The sequence below is a fragment of the Pan troglodytes genome, chromosome 19, assembly GCF_028858775.2.
Source record: "Pan troglodytes isolate AG18354 chromosome 19, NHGRI_mPanTro3-v2.0_pri, whole genome shotgun sequence".
Taxonomy (NCBI): domain Eukaryota; kingdom Metazoa; phylum Chordata; class Mammalia; order Primates; family Hominidae; genus Pan; species Pan troglodytes.
The window spans coordinates 22,139,876-22,164,518 of record NC_072417.2 but is presented as its reverse complement, the minus strand read 5'-3'; the positions used below and the strand labels follow the sequence as shown (position 1 = coordinate 22,164,518).

At 40.4% G+C, this 24,643-nt stretch overlaps 1 protein-coding gene across 27 annotated transcripts in view; it reads left to right on the top strand.

The window, feature by feature from the left end:
• KANSL1 (KAT8 regulatory NSL complex subunit 1) overlaps positions 1–24,643 on the top strand; it is a 195,250-nt gene that overhangs the window by 50,140 nt on the left and 120,467 nt on the right. For all 27 annotated transcript variants that reach the window (XR_010152817.1, XR_010152816.1, XM_063798414.1 and 24 more), the window contains one exon: positions 3,460–4,837. Coding sequence is in view for 25 of the 27 variants with exons in the window: in XM_063798414.1 (XP_063654484.1) it covers positions 3,549–4,837 (1,289 nt within the window). In the remaining 2 variants the exon portion in view is untranslated. The remainder of the gene's footprint in view (positions 1–3,459; positions 4,838–24,643) is intronic.

The window sequence follows — 24,643 nt, the reverse complement described above, 5'->3', positions numbered from 1 at the left end:
TCTAGTTCATAAAGAGTGTTGGTTAAAATACAACCCTGGAACAAGAAACTTTTGGTGTTAATAATTATATGAGGCCAGGCACAGTGGCTCACACCTGTAATCCTACCACTTTGGGATGCTGAGGCAAGCGGATCACCTGAGGTCAGGAGTTCGAGACCAGCTTGGCCAACGTGGTGAAACTCCATCTCCATTAAAAATACAAAAATTATCTGGGCATGGTGACACATGCCTGAAGTCCCAGCTACTCGGGAGGCTGAAGCAGGAGAATCACTCCAACACAGGAGGCGGAGGTTGCAATGAGCCGAGATCACGCCACTGCACTCCAGCCTGGGCGACAGAGCGAGACTACATCTCAAAACACACACACACACACACACACACACACAGCAATAAGACAGATTCGACCCATATGTATATTGGTGCTTTTATGAATAATGTTTTCTCAGTCATTTATTTGAGTATTTTTATGTTAATGATTCAAATTGTCATACTATAAAGAAGCTTACTGTGGTCCTGTAGGGCCTACCATCCTGTGTTGGTATTGCTCCAAAGATAAGCATTTTTGATTAAATTGGAGATTGCCCTCATTTGGGGCAGGGAGGGGGGTGCTTAGTCCAGTGATTTCACAAGCATTTTGGTCTCAGGACCCTTTTTTAACTCTTAAAATTTGTTGAGAACAGCAAATAAATTGTTTTTCTTATAAACTTTGAGAAATTTAAAAAATATTTAATAAGTAATTCAGGCTGGGCATGGCTGCTTATGCCTATAATCCCAGGAGTTTGGAAGGCTGAAGCTGGGAGTTTGATAGCAGCCTGGGCAACAAAATGAAATTCCATCTCTACAAAAATTCAAAAAATTAGCCGGGCATGGTGGCACACACCTATAGTCCCAGCTACTGGGAGGCTGATGCAGGAGGATCACTTGAGCCCAGGAGGTTGAGGCTTCAGTGAGCCATGATTGTGCCACTGCACTCTAGCTTGGGTGACAGAGCTAGACCCTGTTTCAAAATAACAGCAACAAATAAATGATTTGTCTTGCACTTAAACTTTTTACCCATGCATGATTTCCTGACATTCACTGGACATTTTATTGTTCACTGGGTTATGCAGATCTTCCAAATGTTACACATTACATTATATGCAATCAAAAATTCACATTCATTAATATCGTCACAAGTCTGTTAAATCAGAAATGGCTTTTAAAATATTCAGAAAGTCCGAATGTGGCAGCTTAGGCCTGTAATGCCAGCACTTTGGAAGGCCGAGGTGGGCGGATCATGAGGTCAGGAGATTGCGACCATCCTGGCCAACATGGTGAAACCCTGTCTCTACTAAAAATACAAAAATTAGCCAGGCGTGGTGGCGTGTGCCTGTAGTCCCAGCTACACGGGAGGCTGAGGCAGGAGAATCACTTGAACCCAGGAGGCAGAGGTTACAGTGAGCTGAGATCATACCACTGCACTCCAGCGTGGCGACAGAGCGAGACTCTGTTAAACACACACACACACCCACACCCACCAAATAAAATATTGGGAAAATGTTTAAGTTCATGATTGTTGATACAAGTTTTCAAAAACACTGATCTTTGCTTAAAAAATTCAGATTTTATTATTGGCAGCAAATATCGTCAGTGGTCTTCCTTGAAGTGACAGGTTCACTTTGTTCATTTGCAAGGAAATGTCTGCTAGTGAAGCAGGTTTCAAATAATGTCTGTCAGTAGTTCTGCCAAGTAAAAATCGTGTTCCATGAACAAAGCTCTAGTTCATTTTGCAACTCAGTTGTACTGTGCTTTTTCCTGAGAATTCATAAAGCAGCAGAGTGCTTTATGCATACTTTCCCTTTCATCACAAAGAATATTTTTTAAAAATGCACTAAAGGCTCAAGATAATTCATAATTTTTGCTGTTCATCAAGGACATCTTAAGTGGAACTCCCTTAAAAAAAGAAAAACTGAGTGGAGAGTATAATGACTATTAGTATAGTTTGGTGCCTCTTCCTTGATTTGTGCTAATAATATACCAGCAGTTTTGTTCACCTTTGTTTTTGTACTCTGATTGCAAATGTCAACACAGTGTAAAAGGCAGATAATATTCTAGTATTGCTATGAAAATAGCTTTGATTTCACGAACCTCAAAATAGCCTGTGAGATCCCCAGAAGTCCAGAGACCACACTTTAAAGAACAACTGGCTTAGTTCTTTACGTATGTTTCCTTTGGCTCCCAGACCACATAGATCAAGGGGGATCAGAGGCAAATGACTGAGATTTTTAGCTTGGTTACTAAATAAAAGCAGTGTCATTACTTAAGGTAATGAAACAGGATGCGGAATAGTGTGCTGGAAGGAGAAAGTGAATTCTGAGCTTCAGGGGGCTTGAGGAACATAGAGGTATAGGAATCTTGATTAGTGCAGCTCAGAAGTTTTTCTTACGGTTAAGAAACCTCACCATACTAGTGGTGGTTGAGAGAGAAGAGGGCAGAAGGGACCTTGTGCAGCACCAGCATTTAAGGGTCCAGGAGGAAGAGAAGAGGATGATAGTATAAGGACATCAGGAAAGAATTAGAAGAAGGTCGGTATTGTCCAGTGCTTCAGAGAAGTCAGATAGATGGGGACTGAGGCTTGACCATTGGATTTGATAATAAGATTACTGGTGACCTTTGCCAGAGCAGTAGGGGGTGAAATCCAGATTATGGAAGAGTGAAGAGTGCAGAGACAGTTATTTATACTATTCTTAGAGAAGTTTTGGGGTAAAGGGAAAGAGAGATATTTGGGCAATTAAGTATGAGAGAGAGGCTGTACTGAGGGCAGAAGATACTTGAGTAAATTCCTAGGCTGAGAGGAAGAAGCCAGTAGAGAAGATATTGATGACCACTTTGATCTGAAAGAAAAGAAAACTGATGAAACAAGTTGGTATTACAGATGTGGTACAGTTAGCTTTGTAGTATAATCTGTACTTCTAGAGAAGTGAGAAGCTGATGAAAACTGGATTCCCTGGCCAGAAAAATGCACAGACCTGTGATATTTGGCATACTTTTTTTAGTGAACACGGGAATTCCTTACTAATTTTTTTCTGTTTAATTATTGTTTAGTTTGATGTGTCTTGCTTTAAATCCATTTATTTCAACAAGCTTAAAGAGATTTTTTTTTTAATGGAGATGATTTAATTTTAACAATCTGTGATTTTCTCTGAATCGAACTTGTGTTTTGGCACCTTTCAATCTGTGGTAACAAATGACAAGAAGAAGGGTGCAATTCTTCCTTCTCTTGTGCAGGGATTTTGCCTCCCCCTTTCTCCCAGATGGAAGATATTTGGGTCTCTAGAATAACTGTGGTACAGTTAGCTCCAGAGTGTTTTCTTTCTGGAGGCAGTTTAGACAACAGCCTCAAGTAGTGCTTTTGTTAAAAATATACATGTTTTTAAAAGTGCTTGTATTTCTAATATTCTTTTCTCCTTTCTCTTCTAGTCTGTTCTCTGGGGAGGCAGTAAGGGGCCGTGGAGCTGGCCTCGGCCTCGGCATCGGGAGAGGCTGGACTTCCTGTCTCTCTGTGCTGAATGGCTGCGATGGCGCCCGCTCTCACTGACGCAGCAGCTGAAGCACACCATATCCGGTTCAAACTGGCTCCCCCATCCTCTACCTTGTCCCCTGGCAGTGCCGAAAATAACGGCAACGCCAACATCCTTATTGCTGCCAACGGAACCAAAAGAAAAGCCATTGCTGCAGAGGATCCCAGCCTAGATTTCCGAAATAATCCTACCAAGGAAGACTTGGGAAAGCTGCAACCACTGGTGGCATCTTATCTCTGCTCTGATGTAACATCTGTTCCCTCAAAGGAGTCTTTGAAGTTGCAAGGGGTCTTCAGCAAGCAGACAGTCCTTAAATCTCATCCTCTCTTATCTCAGTCCTATGAACTCCGAGCTGAGCTGTTGGGGAGACAGTCAGTTTTGGAGTTTTCCTTAGAAAATCTTAGAACCATGAATACGAGTGGTCAGACAGCTCTGCCACAAGCACCTGTAAATGGGTTGGCTAAGAAATTGACTAAAAGTTCAACACATTCTGATCATGACAATTCCACTTCCCTCAATGGGGGAAAACGGGCTCTCACTTCATCTGCTCTTCATGGGGGTGAAATGGGAGGATCTGAATCTGGGGACTTGAAGGGGGGTATGACCAATTGCACTCTTCCACATAGAAGCCTTGATGTAGAACACACAAGTTTGTATAGCAATAATAGCACTGCAAACAAATCTTCTGTCAATTCCATGGAACAGCCGGCACTTCAAGGAAGCAGTAGGTTATCACCTGGTACAGACTCCAGCTCTAACTTGGGGGGTGTCAAATTGGAGGGTAAAAAGTCTCCCCTGTCTTCCATTCTTTTCAGTGCTTTAGATTCTGACACAAGGATAACAGCTTTACTGCGGCGACAGGCTGACGTTGAGAGCCGTGCCCGCAGATTACAAAAGCGCTTACAGGTTGTGCAAGCCAAGCAGGTTGAGAGGCATATACAACATCAGCTGGGTGGATTTTTGGAGAAGACTTTGAGCAAACTGCCAAACTTGGAATCCTTGAGACCACGGAGCCAGTTGATGCTGACTCGAAAGGCCGAAGCTGCCTTGAGAAAAGCTGCCAGTGAGACCACCACTTCAGAGGGACTTAGCAACTTTCTGAAAAGCAATTCAATTTCAGAAGAATTGGAGAGATTTACAGCTAGTGGCATAGCCAACTTGAGGTGCAGTGAACAGGCATTTGATTCAGATGTCACTGACAGTAGTTCAGGAGGGGAGTCTGATATTGAAGAGGAAGAACTGACCAGAGCTGATCCCGAGCAGCGTCATGTACCCCTGTGAGTAGACCTCATGCATGATAGCATTCTTGAGAAATGTTGGCACAAGGAAGAATGAATGAATCGCCATTATGGAGAGAATGTGATTCTTTGTACATAGGTGTCTAGGTTCCGTTTGTTTTTTCCCTGATGTTGGGTAGATGAGTGCATATACATGCTAGTGAAGAAGGGGAAGATATTTTTGCTGTAGGGTTGTATTGTTGTAGTCTAAATGGTGGTAATTTCCTTTTGAAGTCTTACTAAGAAAAATAACTAGGAGACATCTTATGTGTAAAATTGTACTAGTACCTCTTTAAGAGTGAATTTAGATTTCATTTGAAACTATATATAGGACATGATAAGTTAATGGCCTGATTGTTGAGATTTTGTTGTTTCCAGTAAGCAGGGACAAATGCTGAGTTGACCTAGTTACCTTTGTAGGAAATTACAGTTGCTTTTGATTGAACTTTCAGCAGAGAGCACACCCAGTCTTCAATTTTAACACTTGAGATTTTCTTACATTTTAAGGACTGACAATTAGAAAATGCTTCAGAATATTTAATACATTGCCTCCAAGCACAGTCTACTTTCACAACCTGACTCTCTTCCTATTAAAAAAAAAAAAGCCCATTTTAAGCAGATTTGTTAAGCTGAGTTAAATGTATTGATGTATTTGGAATAAATTCTTACTGGGTTGTTTTTTGTTGTTGTTTTTTGTTTTGTTTTGTTTTGTTTTGAGACAGTTCCGCTCTGTCGCCCAGGCTGGAGTGCAGGAGTGCAGTAGTGCGATCTCAGCTCACTGAAGCCTCTGGCTCCCGGGTTCAGGTGATTCTCGGGCCTCAGCCTCCCTAAGTAGCTGGGATTACAGGCACCCGCCACCAAGTCAGGCTGATTTTTTTCTTTTTTCTTTTCTTAAGTAGAGACTGAGTTTCACCATGTCGACCAGGCTGGCCTCGAACTCCTGACCTCGTGATCCGCCCACCTCATCTTACTGGTTTTTCTAAATCTGTTGGTTTGAGAAAATTTTACATAAGCTTTTTATGGGTGGCACTCCAAATTGGCATGGTGGAGACAGAGACGTTTCACTCCTGTCACTCCCAATTCAGCATCTATGTACTTCAATAAAGCAGTACTATATTATAACATACTTAAAGATACATGTTAAATAAGTGCATTTATCTCCTTAGGAATATCGATTTGAGAGAGAGCATGAGGAGTTGGAAAAGAGGGGCAGGATAATTGACTAGTAGATCTTTCATTTTCTCTTTGCTAGAGGCTGGCTTACTAGAGAAGGCTGAAAAAGATGAATATGTGGGAAGAATTGGTGTTTCCTAGACTGTATTAAAAGGTGATGAAGATTTTCACTGGAGTGTTTGGTTGTTGAGACAGCTGTGATTTTTAAAAGTAAATTTTCTGGTTTCCCAATTTTGTTTATATTATCTGCATGGATATTGTATCTGAAATGAAACTTTTTTTTTTTCTATTTTGAAGGAAGAAATGGATAATTTTTGCTGAATTTCTTCCTTGTAGACCTAGTTCTATTATCATTTGTTAGTTCATTGTGCTCAAGTCCACTTCTGTATTTAGATTTAAAGCAAATGCTTCAGAGGCTTGCTTCTTCCGTAACCCATCTTTCTTTAAATGGATTAGTAGCTTAATTCAGCTTGCTAATATTCATGGCATTATCCCCACTAACTTTGCTGTTCAAATCACCGCTTTAAAAATATCTTGGTTAACGTTAAATATTTTGTGCTTAGAGGTATAATAAACACTGTAGTTAAAGGATTTTAAATTGCATGCACTTATTTTGAGTAACAGAAAAGCACCTAGACACTATAAGCTTATTGTTTTCAGGATACGTTGCATTGAAAACATTTCTGAGTTTTGGTACTGTTGTAGGTAAGTGTTACAAACCAATGAAATAAAAGTACCTGAGAATTTTTCTTATTCTGTAGGATAGTTTAATGACTTGGAAAAACCTTAAGGCCATTCATTCACTACTTAGTTCTGAGCATTCTTCTCACATAATGGTTTATGGTTTGGAAGGGTGTGAAGTGTATAAGAACAGCCAAAGGATGGCTTTTAGGAAACATTTTGGGATCAGTTGAATCCTCTTGCAATTAAAACAACTGATACTTTAAAAAGTTGAATTTTCATGCGTTAGATCATATTTGGGTACTGAAAGTACTCTGAAGTACATGCTCTTTTTGCACATTGTAATTGTATTTAGGGCCGGGCACGGTGGCTCACTCCTGTAATCCCACCCAGCACTTTGGGAGGCTGAGGCGGGCGGATCACTTGAGGTTGAGAGTTCGAGACCAGTTTGACCAACATGGAGAAACCCCGTCTCTACTAAAAATACAAAATTAGCTGGGCGTGGTGGCACACGCCTCTACATCCAGCTGCTCTGGAGGCTGAGGCAGGAGAATCGCTTGAACGTGAGAGGCGGAGGTTGCGGTGAGCTGAGATCGCACCATTGCGCTCCAGCCTAGGCAACGAGCGAAACTCCGTCTCAAAAAAAAAAAAAATGTATTTAAACTAAAACCACCAGTAAAGCATAAATACTTTAAAGTTCTTGTTGAGCAAGATCACCGGGTTGACTCTTAAGGCTGGTATTTATTTAGCCAAGTGTTTGTTGATCTTCTGAGTGTTTTAAAGGTTTTCAGCAGTTGACCAGACAATGAGAATGGAGGCATTGCTTTAATTTAAAAAGAAGAAGAAAAAGTTGTTCTTTGATGCTGAGAAATGAATCCTAGAATGTAGTTAGTTAATTCTTCAGGAACTTGACCCAGCTGGTGAATTTTGGCTCCCCCCACCCTTCCAGTAGCTGGTCTGTATTTTACTCTTTTGCCCAAGATAGAGTGGTGGGCTAGGTTTCATCTAGGCAGCCCTGATGAAAATATTTAGTAGAGGAGACTGTTGGAATGAGCTGTTTTTAAATGATGTTGCTTAAATTACAAGTGGATAGTTCTGTGGAAATTATAATCCCTTTCTTCACTAAGAATTCAATTGTTTTTTTTCTTTCCCACCTCCCAGAGGAGAAACAGTGATCCATTCTGTGTCGTTGGTACATGCTAGCTATAGAATGAGTAATTTTTCTATGTTGTTGAATGTTTAGCAAATTGTATGTTTATCATTGTATTATGCTTGACAGTAAACTATATTGCTAAATGAGACTTTAGAGAGAGTTTTTTAAATTAATTTTTATGGTTGACTGATTTTATGTCTGGTTTAAAAACTCTTACCCTTTTTGTTTTAAACTCTTCTTGGAAAATTTTCATGAAATATTTCACATATCTTCCTTTCTTGGTACAGTGGACATATAACTGCTTTGAAAATTCTGCAGTACCTTGTGTTTGATATGATGTCACTAAACAATGATATTTCATCACTGTGGAAGGTACAGGAATTTAAATTTTATCTCCTTGATTATGGGATTAAGAAGGAAGCTGCATGCTTCCGTAAATATCTTAATGTTTAATTCTTAATTGTAGATGTAGAAATAAAAGCATTTAATTATCATATGTATGTAATGTACTTGCTGAGTTGTGCTTGCTCTTCTTTCTTTTATATTCTTTGTTTTTCCCTCTTAGAGTTGTTTTTTTTTTCCCTGCAATTTTGTTTAATTCCTGGACCCATTCCACATTTTGCTAAATTTGCTTTTCGTTTTCTGGGTCCTGTGCTTATAAACTTCTATATAGTAACTACTTGTTAAAATAATATTTTTTTTCCAGAAATTTTCTTAATTGTGCTCTTAAATCAGCAGTGTTCTGGGTACCTGGACCACATTATGTAGGTCTCTCTCTCCTAAGTTTTTTTTTTTTTCCTTTCTTTTTTTCTCTCTGTCCCTGAAATTTTTTTTTTCTTTTTTTTCTCCCAACTGTTACTCTAGGCTTATCTTGAAGTTCAGTATAAAAATAACCTCATAAAACATTTCATTGTGATTACTGAAATATTGTTGAGGATATTCTCTGTATTCTGCAATGCCTTCTTTATAAAGACCTCAGGGAGAAAGATGTGCAGCCAAGAATAATTGTATGTTTGTCTAAGCTTTTAGTCTGTTTTTATTACCTGGGTGCTGTAATTGTTCACTAGGTTTCTTTTTTCCTATTGACATCTGGAAATTTAGAGCTAAGCTTGTACCTTTTTAATAGCTTCATTTTGTTTCCCTATTTTCATGTTTTTATTTCTGGTTGAATTTATGCTAACCTGTGTTTTGTCTAATAGTCTCCTGAAGTCTGTTTCAGATCAGGGTTGGGTAAAAATAAACTATGGATGCAGTTCAGTGACACTAAAGCGCTTATTTGAATTTTGGGTGGTCTTGATTGCAGTGAGTTTTCTCACCCTCAGGAATTTTTTTTTTTTTTTTTGGAGACCGAGTCTTGCTCTTGTTGCCCAGGCTGGAGTGCAGTGGCGCGATCTTGGCTCACTGCAACCTCTGGCTCCCGGGTTCAAGCGATTCTGCTGCCTCAGCCTTCTGAGTAGCTGGAATTACAGGTGCCTGTCACCACGCCTGGCTAATTTTTGTACTTTTAGTAGAGGCAGGGTTTTGCCATGTTGCTCAGGCTGGTCTCGAACTCCTGACCTCAGGTGATCTACCCGCCTTGGCCTGCCACAGTGCTGGGATTACAGGTGTAAGTCACTGTGCCCAGCCCTTTTTTTTTTTTTTTTTTTTTTTTTTTTTGAGACAGAGTCTCACTCTGTCGCCCAGGCTAGAGTACAGTGGCATGATCTCGGCTCACTGCAATCTCCACCTGCCAGGCTCAAGCAATTCTTCTGCCTCAGCCTCCTGAGTAAGCTGGGATTACAGGCGCCCACCACCATGCCTGGCTAATTTTTGTATTTTTAGTAGAGACGGGGTTTCACCATGTGGCCCAGGCTGGTCTCAGAACTCCCGACCTCAGGTAATCCACCCACCTTGGCCTACCGAAGTGCTGGGATTACAGGCGAGAGCCACTGTGTCTAGCCCCTCCTGGGGAATTTTATCCTCTTGGAGTTTATGAAGACCTCATGGTAAAATGAATTACTAGTGTGTTTATAGGTTTTGCTTTTTAGATACTTTGGAATGTTCTATATTGTTGCTCTTGGTCTGGCTTGGTGGCTCATGTCTGTAATCCCAGCACTTTGGGAGGCCAAGGTGGGTGGATCACTTGAGGTCAGGAGTTGGAGACCAGCCTGGCCAACATGGTGAAACCCCGTCTCTACCAAAAATTCAAAAATTAGCCAGGCGTGGTGGTGCACGCCTTTAATCCCAGCTACTTGGGAGGTTGAAGCACGAGAATCACTTGAACCCGGGAGGCAGGAGTTGCAGTGAGCTGAAATCTCAGCTCTGCACTCCATCCTGGGTGGCAGAGTGAAACTGTGTCTCAAAAAAAAATAAAAATACCTGTAATCCCAGCACTTTGGGAGGCTGAGGTGGGTGGATCACGAGTTCAGGAGATTGAGACCATCCTGGCTAACACGGTGAAACGCCGTCTCTACTAAAAATACAAAAAATTAGCCGGGCGTGGTGGCGATCCCCTGTAGTCCCAGCTACTCGGGAGGCTGAGGCAGGAGAATGGCCAGAACCCAGGAGGTGGAGCTTGCAGTGAGCCGAGATCGCACCACTGCACTCCAACCTGGGCGACAGAGCGAGACTCCATTTCAAATAAATAAATAAGTAAAAATAAAAATAAAAAAAGTAACTCTTACTTGAATTTATTAAGAATACACAGATGATGTTGCCAAAGTGGCAATCAAATTGGTTTGTCATTTTTTACTTTTTATGTATGTTTGTATGTATGTATATATTTGAGAGAGAGTCTTGTTCTGTCACTCAGGCTGAAGTGCAGTGGCGTGATGTCAGCTCATTGCAGTCTCTGCTTCCCAGGTTCAAGTGATCTTCCTGCCTCAGCCTCAGGAGTAACTGGGACTACAGGCATGCACCAAACACCCGGCTATCATTTTTCTACTCTTTATCATTTCATAAAGTGGTGGGTTGGGAGGAACATCAGCCAGGATACCCAAGTCTTCTCAGCTAAACCCTTCTCTGCTAAAAACTAGCTATAGGACTAATGTAACCATTTTTCTAGTTAAAGTGAGGGAGCTGACCCTACGTGACCTTTAGGTCTCAAACTACTTTGAAATGTGACTGTTTATCTTTAAATAACATGAATGAAACTATTCTCATCACCATTTTTTTGCATTGGGGGAAGCTGAGGCAAAGAACCTAGCAAAGCACTGGTATAAGTTGAAACAAAACAGGTTTCTTGACTTGTGACTTAAAGCTTTGGTTCTTCTAATGCCTTCATTCATTTCTTTGGTTGATTTACTTTTCATAGTCCATTAAAGTGATTATCTTATTTCTTGATGTATGGGATAGAAATGTGGGAATAATTTCATTGTATTCTTACAGAATTACTTCAGAGCTGAGTAAACTTTCATTTGTTGAACACCTTTGATTTAATGCCCCTTGGCTTTTCTCCTAATCTGCACATGACGTCAAGTGGCAGAAGTAGGAACTTGTGTTTTTTTCTTCTATTCCCTTCTCATTTATTTCCTGAGAAGAAACGTAGGTAGTGAAAATCATTCTTAGTGCTTGTTGTGGGATTCTGAAGAAAGGAACTTAGGCATCGGGAATTTGGGTGTTACCCATTTACCGTAGATATAGTTGCTATAGTGTTTTCTGCCACCTTGTGATTGTTGTTTTTGTTCTCTGAAGTGAACGTACTCTTTTATGGTAGTGTTAAAGTCATATAATAAGTACTTATGGAGTAAGTAATGTGTAAGACACAAGAGATAACAGATGAATAAGCTAAGTTTGTATCCTCAAGAAGTTTAAAGAGTGAAGGGAGTGAAGAACTTAGTAAGACAAAGATGAATGTTCAGAACAGTGCCTGGCACTTAGTGATGTTAGAAATGAACCTTTGAAGGTTGGCAAAGATTTTGATAGACAGTTTTCTTTTGATTGTGACCTACTGAGAGGTCAGTATAGGCAGAAAGCACAGGGCACACAGAGAAGACAAGTTGAAAGGTATAGGGCTTTGGTGGCACCATGGGAATGGGATATGTTGAAGACATAGTATTATAGGTACAGATGACAAATGTAATGTGAGAAGAAAAAGATAATTCCAGAAATGATGTAGAGGTAAATTGAATGGGACTTAATAACTGTGATGTGTGGGGGCAATGACGGGAGGGATCATCATAGGTGATTGAAGTTTTAAGCCTGGCTGACTACAGCAATAGATGGTTACCAGAAGCATTTCAGTACTCAGTTTGCAAAATAATCTTAATAGCTCATGAGAGTTCAGGTTCTTTACTGGAGTCTTAAAAATGAAGGTTTCTGTATTCCTTACAAGTTCCAGCAAGTGTTAAAAATGAGGAAATGGCTGGGTGCAGTAGCTTGAGCCTGTAATCCCAGCTCTCAGGAAGTTGAGACAGGAAGATGGGTTGAGCCTAGGAGTTCAAGGCTTGGGTAAGCTATGATTGTGCCACTAAACTCCAGCATGGGCGACAAAGTGAGACCCTGTGTCTGAAAAAATAAAAAACAGTGAGGAAATAAGCTTCCAAATAATCTTCTATAAATGGGGGAGGAGTTGCTCTGTAGAGACCTGAAAACCTTCATTGGAGGAGTTTGGATTTGATTAATTCATTCATTAACTCTACATTGAATGCCTGCTACATGCTGGGATGCTAGGGATCCAGTGGTTAAGAAAGATACAATCCTTGTCTTGCCCTCATGGGGAATATAGATTAGAGAGAGATTAATATTTAAGCAGGTAATTACATAGATGATGATATATTTATGATTGTTGTGGGTGCTACAGGAACAAAGTTCAGAGTGATCTGAGGGTGCATATTGGATATATCTAGGCAGCATGTGATGGGGATGTGATGGTGAGTCTTCTGAAGGAAGTGACATGTAAGCTGAGACCTGAAGGATAAGAGGGAATTGGTGGGTGAGAAGGGGCTTTGCTGCTGATTGAGGAAACAAGACATGCTAAGGTCCTGGAAATGGAAGGTGCTTGACTCTCAAAGAACAGAGCAAAGTATAGTGTATTTTACAAGTAGTGAGAAATGAGACCAGAGAGGTAGCTAGTTGCCAGATCATACAGATGGCCTTGTTGATTATATAAAGTTAAAATTTTTATTGTGAAGCCATTGACATGGCTTACATGATTTGTATTTTTCAGACCCCGCTTGTGTGGAGAAGGGGAATAGAGGTGAATTTAGGCTAACCAGTTAGCTGAATGGTGGACTCAGCCTTTGGCAGGAAAGATTTAAGAGAATTGGTTATTGGAAGTAGGGGTGATGAGGGCTTGTGACTGATTGCATGTGGTGAGCAAAAGGGAAGAGGTGCCATGGGTGATTCCCAGATTTTTGTTTGGCAGGGGTAACTACATTGGATGGATATGTCAAGATGGAGAAGGAGCAGATGAGGTAGGCATTCATTAATTTTTATTTAAATATTTTCCTTTGTTGGGTATACCTGGAGTGTCCTTTGTAGAGCCCCCGATTAGGCTCTGTCAGTGTGATAAAACAAATATTTTTAACTAGAAAAGGGAAAGCATGGATCCACATTCTGTTATAAATGGATGGTACTTTAATTCATTTCCCCACCTCCCTAAACATGGACCAAAGTGGACTAGATTATTTTGCAAGCTGGGTAGAAATTCATGCCTAAGGTCATGTCCTTTCATGTTTCCCAGTGAATTATCTTTCTCCAATTTTCTATTGTGCATCTGGGAAAATTATGCTTACATATCCAATGTAAAGAAAACATTGAGTTTATATAGATTTGAAACCAAGGGGGTTTAGTATATAGTAAACATAAGAATAAATCTTACCAGTTTTGATTCTCATTAGTTAAGGCTTTGTGGCAACTGTGTCCTGTTTGATTTTATATTTCTATAAGTGTGAAGAAAGGTTTCTTGTACCATGGTAGACAAAATTGCTTTGAAATTATTTTAAGCCTGATGAAAGTTGTAGGGTCTGCTCTGCAAGCAGAATATACTGAAAATTTGCTATTAAATTGTGAATGTTGTGGTTTGCTCTAGCAGCCTATTTAGTAGCATTGTAGTAATCATGTAGATTATATTCAGAACTCAGGTAAGAGGAATTGTAGAGAAAATTGTTTTGGGGGCGGGGGAAATGGGGAGATTGGGGAATGGCAACTAGAGAGAGGTGTCATAGTTCATTTAAAATCATGTTCTTATAAGTTGTTTTACTTAGGCCTAATAGAATAGAGGGCATGTGCCAGGGAATTGAATACCCTTGTATATGTAGTGCCATTTCCTTGCTCTCCCTTTAATTGCTGTTTCCGGTTTGTTTCTCAGGTACTTACGAGAGATGTATCCTGGGAAGAAACAGGGTGGCAGAGTTTAGGGCCTTTGGGACTGAATTAGTCTTAAACCTGAGAACCCAGAAGGATTTTGACCGAACTGATTTGGGTGAGCTAGGAAACAAGGTTTTTTTTTTTGAGACAGTCTCGCTCTGTCGCCCAGGCTGGAGTGCAGTGGCATGACCTGGGCTCACTGCAAGCTCCAACTTCCAGGTTCACGCCATTCTCCTGCCTCAGCCTCCCAAGTAGCTGGGACTGCAGGCGTCTGCCACCACACCCGGCTAATTTTTTGTATTTTTTTTTTTTTTTTAGTAGAGGTGGGGTTTCATCATGTTAGCCAGGATGGTCTCGATCTCCTGACCTCGTGATCAGCCCACCTCGGCCTCCCAAAGTGCTGGGATTACAGGTGTGAGCCACTGTGCCCTGCCGGGAACAACGTTTTTAACCAACTTTGCCTAAGCAGACAACAGAGTTGAGACATTCTGGTAGAGAAATAATAGCCTACATTTGTTGAATTGTTTTTAGCTCTTTAGTTATAAAGAGCTTTTTACAAATTAATTTATGTAATCCTCCAACAGTACAATGAGATAGATAATTTTAATTTTACAGACTCAAACTGCAGAATGGAAAGTTTAAGTAACTTAATGTCAAACAGCTAATAAGAGATCAAGATAATAATCTAGGCTCTTTACCTATCTCCTGGGCATAAGCACTAGCTTTTTTAGTGTAAACAGAATCAAATTGTTCATTAGATTTGGTTGATGAAAAGAGGTCTACCAACCATCATGTAAAATATGGCGTTTATGTTTATATTCAGAAGACTATTATACATTAATTTGGTAATACGTATTTTTTGAGGAAAGGTATAATGGCCATATGTATCTTAACCAGATACATCCTTAAGCCTACAATATGAGTAAAAGAAAATTACTCATTTTCTTTTGTGGAGTAGAAGTTGGATGGGTTATATGGGCGTGGTGCCTCTCTCCTGTAATTCCAGCACTTGGGGAGGCCAAGGCGGGCAGATCTCTTGAGCCCAGGAGTTCTAGAGCAGCCTGGGTAACATGGCGAAACCCCTTCTCTACAAAAAAAAGTAGCCAGGCGTGGTGGCATGCGCCTATAGTCCCGGCTTACATGGGAGGCTGAGGTAGGAGGATTGCTTTGAGCCTGGGAGGTAGAGGTTGCAGTGAGTCGAGATTGCACCACCGCACTCCAGCGTGAGCAGCAGAGTGAGACCTTGTCTTAAAAAAAGTTGGATGGGTAGAGGAGGGACATTTTGCTAGGGCAGACTAACATCTAGGAAGTGGTTGAAGTTATTTTTTTTAAAAAAGGAAGAAAAGAAAGGAATTAGTATTTATTGATCACACCTTTCTGTATGTTAGGTGGTTTAGATTTGTTGTCTTTAAATCTTCCATATGATGATGATACCCTGTTTTACAGTTGAGACCCAAGACTATAGATATGTTAAATAATTTGCTTGTGGTCATACATGTTCTATCTTCTGAATAGAAGATAACTCCTGGAACTGATAGGGAGAGGGCAGAAAAAAGATTCTATTTTGAGAAATGGAGCAACCTGAAGGCACATAGCTTTGCTGTTTGCTGTAACTCCTTTAGACAGCTCTCTGACCACACAGTACGTGGGTGGACACCAGCATTGACCAGGAGGGATGGTGGGAAGTTTAAATAGTTTTCCTTTACTGTAATAAACACTCTAGAGAAGTGAACTATTAAGGTTTTTCCCCATCAAATGGCTAAATTAAACATTTTTGACATTCGAAAGGGATGATTTATATCTTATGTGGAAAAGCCCCAAACAACTATTTCCCCAGTTGCTGGAAAAGGAGCTCTTTTGAGATATGAAGGTATTTTATGTTCTTTCTCCATTATTCTTACCTTGTGCTTACAGGTGAATTGTAAGCATGTGCTTTGTGTTTAGTATTTTCCTCAAGAAAACTCTTGCTGGTAAATCTAGTTACCATAGAACTTGAAAGGATATTGAAAGAATAGTTGAGGACTATCCTGATTGGTTTTCATCTACTTAGTCTGTATTTGTGTCATTTCAGTGTCTGAGTAGGTGGTTTGTGATTAACATTTCACATGTTATTTTTATTGATTTGGCAAGTACCAGAAAACTTGAAGGATGAACTAGAGGTTATTTTTCTTAGCATTTGTGGTATTAGTACTAAAAGGGGAGTAATAGAGTAGAAAGAATTCTGGACAACTGTTAAGAATTGTTACATTTTGTCTACCTAGGCTCGAGTTCCTCACTTTTAAAATTAGGACTGTACTTTTTGGAAGAATATTGCTTGTTGTTTTGTGGTGGGACCAGGCTGTGATGGGAAAGGCTGTTGTCATAGGCATAGGCAGGCCTTTTGCTTTGCTGAGGTATAGTGAGCAGCCCGGTGACCCTCCATGTAGCCTGCATTGCCTGCAGTTTCCACAGGGTCCATAGAGTTAGTGCAAAGCTCCAGCAGGCCTACTCACCTGCTTTTCTCATGAGGCAACCTGGGACCAGTGTGTCCCTGTAGTAACTGTAATTTTTTGTTGTGTTCACTTATTGCAGTGAAAAAAAAATCTGAGCGTAAGGTTCTGAGTGGACCTGGAAAGGGGTGGGTGTTGTAGTGAGAGACTGAAGACAAAGGCCTGTAACAGATGGGTATCTTTTTAGCTTAATCAAGCTATTGCTGGAGTGTTATGCTTCAGAAATAAGTCTCTTGGCCGGGTGTGGTGGCTCATGCCTGTAATCCCAGCACTTTGTGAGGCCAAGGCAGGCAGATCACTTGAGGTCAGGAGTTTGAGACCAGCCTTGCCAACATGGTGAAACCTCGTCTCTACTAAAAATACAAAAATGAACCGGGTGTGGTGGCGGGCGCCTGTAATCCCAGCTACTCGGGACGCTGAGGCAGGAGAATCACTTGAACCCAGGTGGTGGAGGTTACAGTGAGCTGAGATTGCTCCACTGCACTCCAGCCTGGGCGATAGAGCGAGACTCAGTCTCAAAAACAAACAAAACAAAAAATACAAAAATGAGCTGGGCATGGTGACACATGCCCGTAATCCCAGCTACTTGGAAGGCTGAGGTGCAAGAATCACTTGAACCTGGGAGGCAGATGTTGCAGTGAGCCGAGATCGATCGTGCCACCGCACTCCAGCTGGGCGACTGAGCGAGACTGTCTCAAAAAAAAAAAAAGTCTCTAATGGAAAACAAAAATTTATCCCAATTCCCCCAACCCCTCCTCCCAAAAAGCAAAACAATAAAGAAGTTTTGTTATTCTTGCTTTTTTAAAAAGCAAAATAAAATGCTTTCATTATTTCCCAGAAACAGTTGATTTAAAAACTATTGCAGATTATAAAGTTCATTTATGTAGAACAAATAAGGTACTTAGTGCTTTTTGCACTGTCAAATGTCAAAGGCAGAATTTCAGTTACTGCTTTTTAGGTGCATAAAATTAGCATAGTTGAATACTTCATTGATTCATTTAGTTGCCTTTCATAGAATTTTACTCCAATAACAAAAAGATCTGGGGTTTTTCTAAAATTTTCTTCAGGTCTTGAGAGTTTTCAGCTGAATTGCTACAACTATTCTTTCTCTAGATTTCCAACTGGGCGAAAATGTTTTTCTTTTTAAATTGGCACTCTCCCAGCATATTTTTCCAGCAAGTATTCTTTGGGCACACCCTGTGCATAGTGAATTTTTCAAGATCCTTATTCAAAAGGCTGGGAGGACAGGCCAGTCTTTTCTTTGTAAGATGAAAACAGAATGAAGCTTGCTTTTAAGACTCATTTTGCTTCTGCCCAACTATATATGAAATTGATCTCATGCAAATACACTCAAGCATTACCAGAAGTAATTTGACTTGATAGTGTAAGTAGAAAAGCTAATTTAGTATTTGCAGGCGGTTTGCTTAGTGCAACAGGTGACCTCTCAATTGAGAATTCTTAATTTGTTCTCAATGATAACTTGATAGTAAGCAGGTCTCAGGTCCAAGAGTTGAGAAATGTGAGGTGACTTTGAAATTTTCAAGGTAATTGTACATTCAAGACATTGACATGATATGTATATATTTGGTTTTACATTTTATTAGGTGCTGAGGTTGTCATTTCCATCATGTCCAAAGCAATGTTAGATTATTTAAGCTTCCATGGTTTACTGATGGTATTACTAGATGAGATAAATGCCTTTAATTTCATCCTTGAATGATAAGATTGGCTGACTAATTTAGGGAAGGATAAGGTACAGAATTGCTCTTGGGTGTTTCCTAGCAGGCTGGCCTTCCAAGAGCAATAGCTTAATGTTTGTTCCTTTAATAAGTAGTACTTGAACAGTGATCAGGGGAGTTACCATAGTTGGTAATCTGAATGGAAACTAAAATGTGTCATCATTGAGGATAGTCAAAAGTGTCCTTGTGGCAGTCCTAGAAAAGGGGTTCCAGAATTTTCCGAGCAGAGAAAAATATAAACATTTTCAAGGTTCTAATTATTTGGAGACTAGCCTTTCAGGATCATTTATCACCAAGATTAACCTTGCCACCAAAGGGCAAGGAAACACTTCTCTGGTGGTTAGATCAGGAATGATGAAAACACTTAAGAAGAATTGAAAACTTGGTTCCTGTCTTCAATGAGTAATTTATGTGACTGATTTTTTTTTTTTTTTTTTTTTTTGGTGGAGATAGAGTCTCACTCTGTCACCCAGGCTGGCGTACAGTGGTGTGATCTCAGCTCAGTGCAACATCCACCTCCCTGGTTCAAGCGATTCTCCTGCCTCAGCCTCCTGAGTAGCTGGGATTTCAGGTGTGAGCCACTGCTCCCAGCCTTCCCCTCCACTTTCAAGTAAAAGAGGAAGCATTAGAATTAGACATTGTGGGCCGAGCTCCTTGGGAGGATCCCTTGAGCCCGGGAGTTCTAGACCAGAATAGGCATCATAGCGAGACCCCGTCTCTGTTTCGTTTTAGTATTTTAAATAAAAATTAAAAAACAAGAATTAGGCATTGTGTACTAAGTATTAGATACATGGTACAGGCATTAAATGCTGAAATCTTAGGAGGAGGGAGTGGTTAGAGGGAAGGATTGACTGCTGTAGGCTGAGGTGATAGGAAGACCTGAGAAGAGATGGATCTAGAGTTAGGAGTTTACATTCCAGTGCAGGAGTTCTCCATATAAACACTATCAGATACTGACTTTCTGGATGATCTGGAGTATTCTTTGTTAATGTTTTTTTGAGACAGAATCTCGGTCTGTCGCCCAGGTTGGAGTACAGTGGTGCCATCTCGGCTCACTGCAACCTCTGCCTCCTGGGTTCAAGGGATTCTCTTGCCTCAGCCTTCCAAGTGGCTGGGATTACAGGCATGAACTACCATGCCTGGCTAATTTTGTATTTCTAGTAGAGATGGGGTTTCACCATGTTGGTCAGGCTGGTCTTGAACTTTTGACCTCAGGTGATCTGCCCACCTTGGCCTCCCAAAAGTGTTGGGATTACAAGTGTGAGCCACTGTGCCCGGCTATCTGCATATTTTTAAACTACTTAGGAGGAGAAGTTTTTTTCTGATATTTACAAGGTATTTCCCTCAGCTTTTGTCATTTGAGTAATAGCTATCACAAGAAAGGATTGTTCTTAGACCATGTTTTCTTTTGAGAGATAGGGTTTCACTCTATCACCCAGGTTGGGGTGCAGTGGCGTGATCATAGCTTACTACAGCCGAAGACTCCTGGGCTTAAGTAATCCTCCTGTGTCAGCCTCCCAAAGTGTTGGTATTATAGGTGTGAGCCACTGCACTTAGCCTGTAATATCTTTTAAATAGTTTTTTTTTTTAATAGACTGTAGGAACTAGAGTGTTATGCTCCTCTTCTGTGTTTATGTGGTTTTTCCAAAAATGAATGTTTTTTAGGCAGGTTTTCTTAACAGAGGCACCATTAACCTTTTGGGCCTAATAATTATTTGTCATGGGAAGCTATTCTGTGCACTGTAAGGATGTCTGATGGCGTCTCTGGCCTCTACCCCCTAAATGCCAGTAGGACCTTCCCTCACCCTAGTTGAGACAACAGAATTTTTCCAGACTTTATTATATGTGCCCTTTTGGGGGTTGGGGTAAGGTCAAAATAATCCCCAAGGCTGGGAGCAGCGGTTCACACCTGTAATCTCAGCACTTTGGGAGGCCGAGGTGGGTGAATCATTTGAGGCCAGGAGTTCGAGACCAGCCTGGCCAACATGGCGAAATCCTGTCTCTACTAAAAATAGAAAAATTAGCTGGGCATGGTCGCACACGCCTGTAGTCCCAGCTACTTGGGAAGTTGAGGCAGGAGAATCGCTTGAACCCGGGAGGTGGAGGTTGCTGTGAGCCGAGATGGCAACACTACAGCCTGGGCAATAGAGCAAGACTCCATCTCAAAAAAAAAAAAAAAAAAAAAAATCCCTGGCTGAGAACTATTGGATTAGGGCCTCCTGTACCTATCTTTGAGGGGGAAAGGATGCTACCATCAACTTTTCTGAATGCCAGGAATGCCTTTTAGTATAGTTATTTCACTTATTATTTTATAGCATATTTTAATTGTATAGTAAGCATTGTGTCTGTTTTATGGTAAGGAAACTAAAATTGAGAGGTTAGGCTGCTCGTGGTGGCTTATACCTTGTAATCCCAGTACTTTAGGAGGCCAGGACTTTGAGGCCAGTGTGGTCAACATAGCAAGACCCCATCTCCATTAAAATAATCATAAAATAATAAAAGGGAAAGATTAAACCTGGAGATGGCATCATATAAACCATGTATAATATGGGTTACTTCTGCTCTGATTGTTTACTCCTTCCCCCCACCACACCCTCTCATTTCTTTGTCCCAGCTCTAAGAAAAGCATACAATATCCTTTTCCTGTATTCTGGTACTGTTTAAGGCTTTGCAGTGAAGATGGTTTGGTGAGTCAGACCACTTCTAAAGAGGAAATTCTACCCTTCCCTTCATTCTCTCTCTTTTTATAATTGTGGTGAGAGCCCGGGCACGGTGGCTTAGGCCTGTAATCCCAGTGCTTTGGGATGCTGAGGCAGGGGGATCACTTGAGCTGAAGGAGTTCGAGACCAGCCTGGGCAACGTGGTGACGCCCATCTGTACAATAAACCACAAGAAATGAGCTAGATGTTGTGGTTCACACCTGTAGTCCCAGCTACTCGGGAAGCTGAGATGGGAGGATCACTTGAGCCTGGGAGGTCGAGGCTGCAGTGAGCATTGCGAGTAGAAATTCTTAAAGTGCAACCCTGAAGGGGGAATATCCTCCCTCATTTGTCAAAGGACAAATCAGAATGTTAGCATTTCCCCACTTCCCTCATTGCCAGTAACGTATAATTTAAGCATGTGGATATGCCAGTCAGCTTTCCACAGCTTAGCTGGGGTGGAGAGAGGTGTGCGAACCAGTGCTTTGTTCTTTCTTGTCTTTTTCCCCTTACTTTTGTACTCCCACTCCTGCCAAACTAGACATCGTTTTATCCTGGTGTGTTCATTAACCTCTACTCCAAAAATTAAGTGTGGTTAAGGGAGTGAGGTCGATTTCAAAATGCTGCATCTGATTTAGAGGGGGGTATAGTTGAGTGAAGAACTAGGCACTGAAGCAGCAGCTCATGAGGAGAGTGTTTTCTCTTTATTTAAAGCCCTTACATATCGAGGCATCTGGTGTTCATGAAATAGTCTGTTGTGCTGTTCAACTTTTTCGCTCTTTTCTTACCTGACTTAGACAATTAACTCCTAGGGCTGGGTTTTCCCTCCACATTGCGATTCCTTCAGGGTCAGATTGTCTTAGTTTCTCTCTCTTCTTTGTATTGATACTTTGTTTTTTTGGTGCTTCTCATTTCTTCAAATGTAATGGAATGAGGGGACTCAGACTTTTTCTGGTTTGATAATCTAGTGTATAAATGACCTGGTCTTTTGATGGTTCACGAAATCTTTAACTTCGTCACCTCCAAGTAGCCAGCCCTTCCATGTAGTCTTCATTTCCTATACTAGTGTTCTGTTCCTATTACATGAAAGTCATGTACACGAAACATTTTGTAAACAGCCAGTGGGGTTTTGTATCCCATGCTGTTCTGTTTTCATTTCCAGCCCACATTTTGGGAATATGTTTCTGTGGCTTTATTTATATATTTACTAGTTAATCCCAGAACATTTATTTCCACAGGCTTTTGATAAAAGATAAAGTTACTAATAAGAGTGTACTATTTTACTGAGTAAAACGACATAGAAAGCTAAAGATTTCCTTGTGCCCATCTTTCTAGAAGGGAAGTTTAAAGAGGGCTCTTCCAACTCTAATAGTTTCATAATTATTCGTGTCTCCTAAGCCTGATCTTTCCCCACAACTAAAATGCGTTGATGAGCTGCGTACCTGCATGTATGTCTTTGTTTGCACTTTCTTAGTAAGTTAACTTACTCAACAAGGGAACTGAATAATACTTTAAAAAAAAAATCCTGGTGATATGACCAGGAAGTCAAGCCACAGAGGCTTCATAGCTAGGAGCATGGCTTTCTTCCCTAAGCCCTTTAGATTTTAAAAAATACTGCTTTAAGTTTGTAATGTTTTATGTCAGATGTGCTCATGACCTGGTGCTTCTGTGTCGGCAGGTATCTCCATACAGCCAAGAATAAAGAAAGAAAGGGATAGATGGAATGAGTTTCATCGTGATTCTAAGTATCCAGGAATAATTTAAAATTATTTATCACTGTGGATTTAAGCATCTGGATTTATTTATTTTACAAATACTTAACATTTTGTTGTTTTGCTCTCTATCTTGCTAATCCCTTTTTTAAAAGGGCTACTTGGATGAAGGTATAAAAACCAGTAACTTATGAAACCCTCGGTTGGTATCAGTGAATTGGCTTATTACTCAATGTTTGCTTGTTTGACTTCAAAAAGAAAACAATTTACCACCTGTGTCAGTCTGACACCTGCTCTTTTCAAACCCTTTTGGCATGATCTAAATAAATCTCTGAAATTCCCCCCCCCCGCCCCCGCTTTGTGTCTATTGTCAGTATTAGTTTCACCTAAATTCAGGGCCTGTCATCCTGTGTAACAGTTGAGGCTAAATGAGGACATTAATTGGTGGAAATGTGTTGCTTCAAAGGCATTTTTAGGAATAAAACTACAAAGAGCTTCATAGTTGTAATATAGCTGATTCGTCTTCAAAAAGTATTCTGTTGTTTTCTTGATAGTTTTAGGTTTTTATAAGTAAGTTATTAAGAAGTGAATGTTTGTCTGAAATACGTTGTTTTAAGTGAAAGGTGTTATTTGTGTTCTGGGAGTAAGCTCTAAAATCTCAATGTCAGGTTAGTATTTAAGTGGAGGTAGAGCTACTAGTTTTTGTTTAAAATGTTTTTATGATACAGAATTATTCAGGAACTTGTGTATTGATCTGTTTGCCAGCAATGCCAATTCCCTCAAAATTCATAGTTTTCAATTTTTGTTTTCTTCCCACTGTAAGTACCTTTGAGGACTCTCACCCAGTTAACATTTGTTGTGTTCAAATTGCATGGTTCTCAACTTTTGCTATACACTAGAATCACCTGGGTAATTTTTTTAGAAGTCCTGTGGTTGTACCACAGATGAGAAAAAATACACCCTCTGGGATGGGATCCAAGCATCTGTATGTTTAAAATTCACCAGGAGATTCCATGATGTAGCCAGAGTCATAAATCACTGGTCTAGGATGTTTTTCAGATGAGGGACCATTTAAAGAAAAGCTGTAGATTTTCCTTCCAGAAACATGGGTATTAATGATTCCCTAAAGCCCCAAATTAAGAACCCCTGTTCTAGGAGTAGCCTCAACATGCTAGATTTAATTGTAAGCAGCTGGTTTAAGAAATTATGTAAGTTGCAATGATGAATATTCCTTGTCACTCACAAATGTTATTCATCAATTTAAAAATTAATATGTATCAAGTACTCAGTGTGTTCCAGGCATGATTTTAGTTACAAGGAGTACAGCAGCCAATAAGATATTACAGTTTTCAGGGAGTTTTATCCTACTAGGGAAGACAGATAAGTAAATAATGACCGAAGGCTAGTTAACAAGTGCTATAAAGAGATATAAAAAGGAAAGACCCTAAGGAGATTGAAAGTGATGGTTATGGGAGAGAGATGTCTATATTAAATAGGGTGGTCAGGGAAAGCCTCTCTGAGGAGGTGACAGTTTGAACGAGATCTGTATGAAGTGTGTGAGCAAGACCTGTGAAGATCTTGAGGAAGAGCATTCAAGGTGTAGAGAACACTTGCAAAGGCCCTAAGATGGGACTGAGCCCGGTTTGTTGGATTTTCATCAGTAAGCCCAGGGTGGCAGGAGCATGCATGGTGATCCAGGTATAGAATGAGTGGTAGAAGGTGAGATCAGGAGCCCTGTAAGCTGTTGTAAGCATCGTTGTTTTAATTTGGTAGAAACTTAGTTATAACTCATTCTTAAATATTTAGCTTTATGCTTAAAATAATTTAGAAATAGCCTTGGACTTCCATCTTTTTAGAAATAGCTGGAAGGTT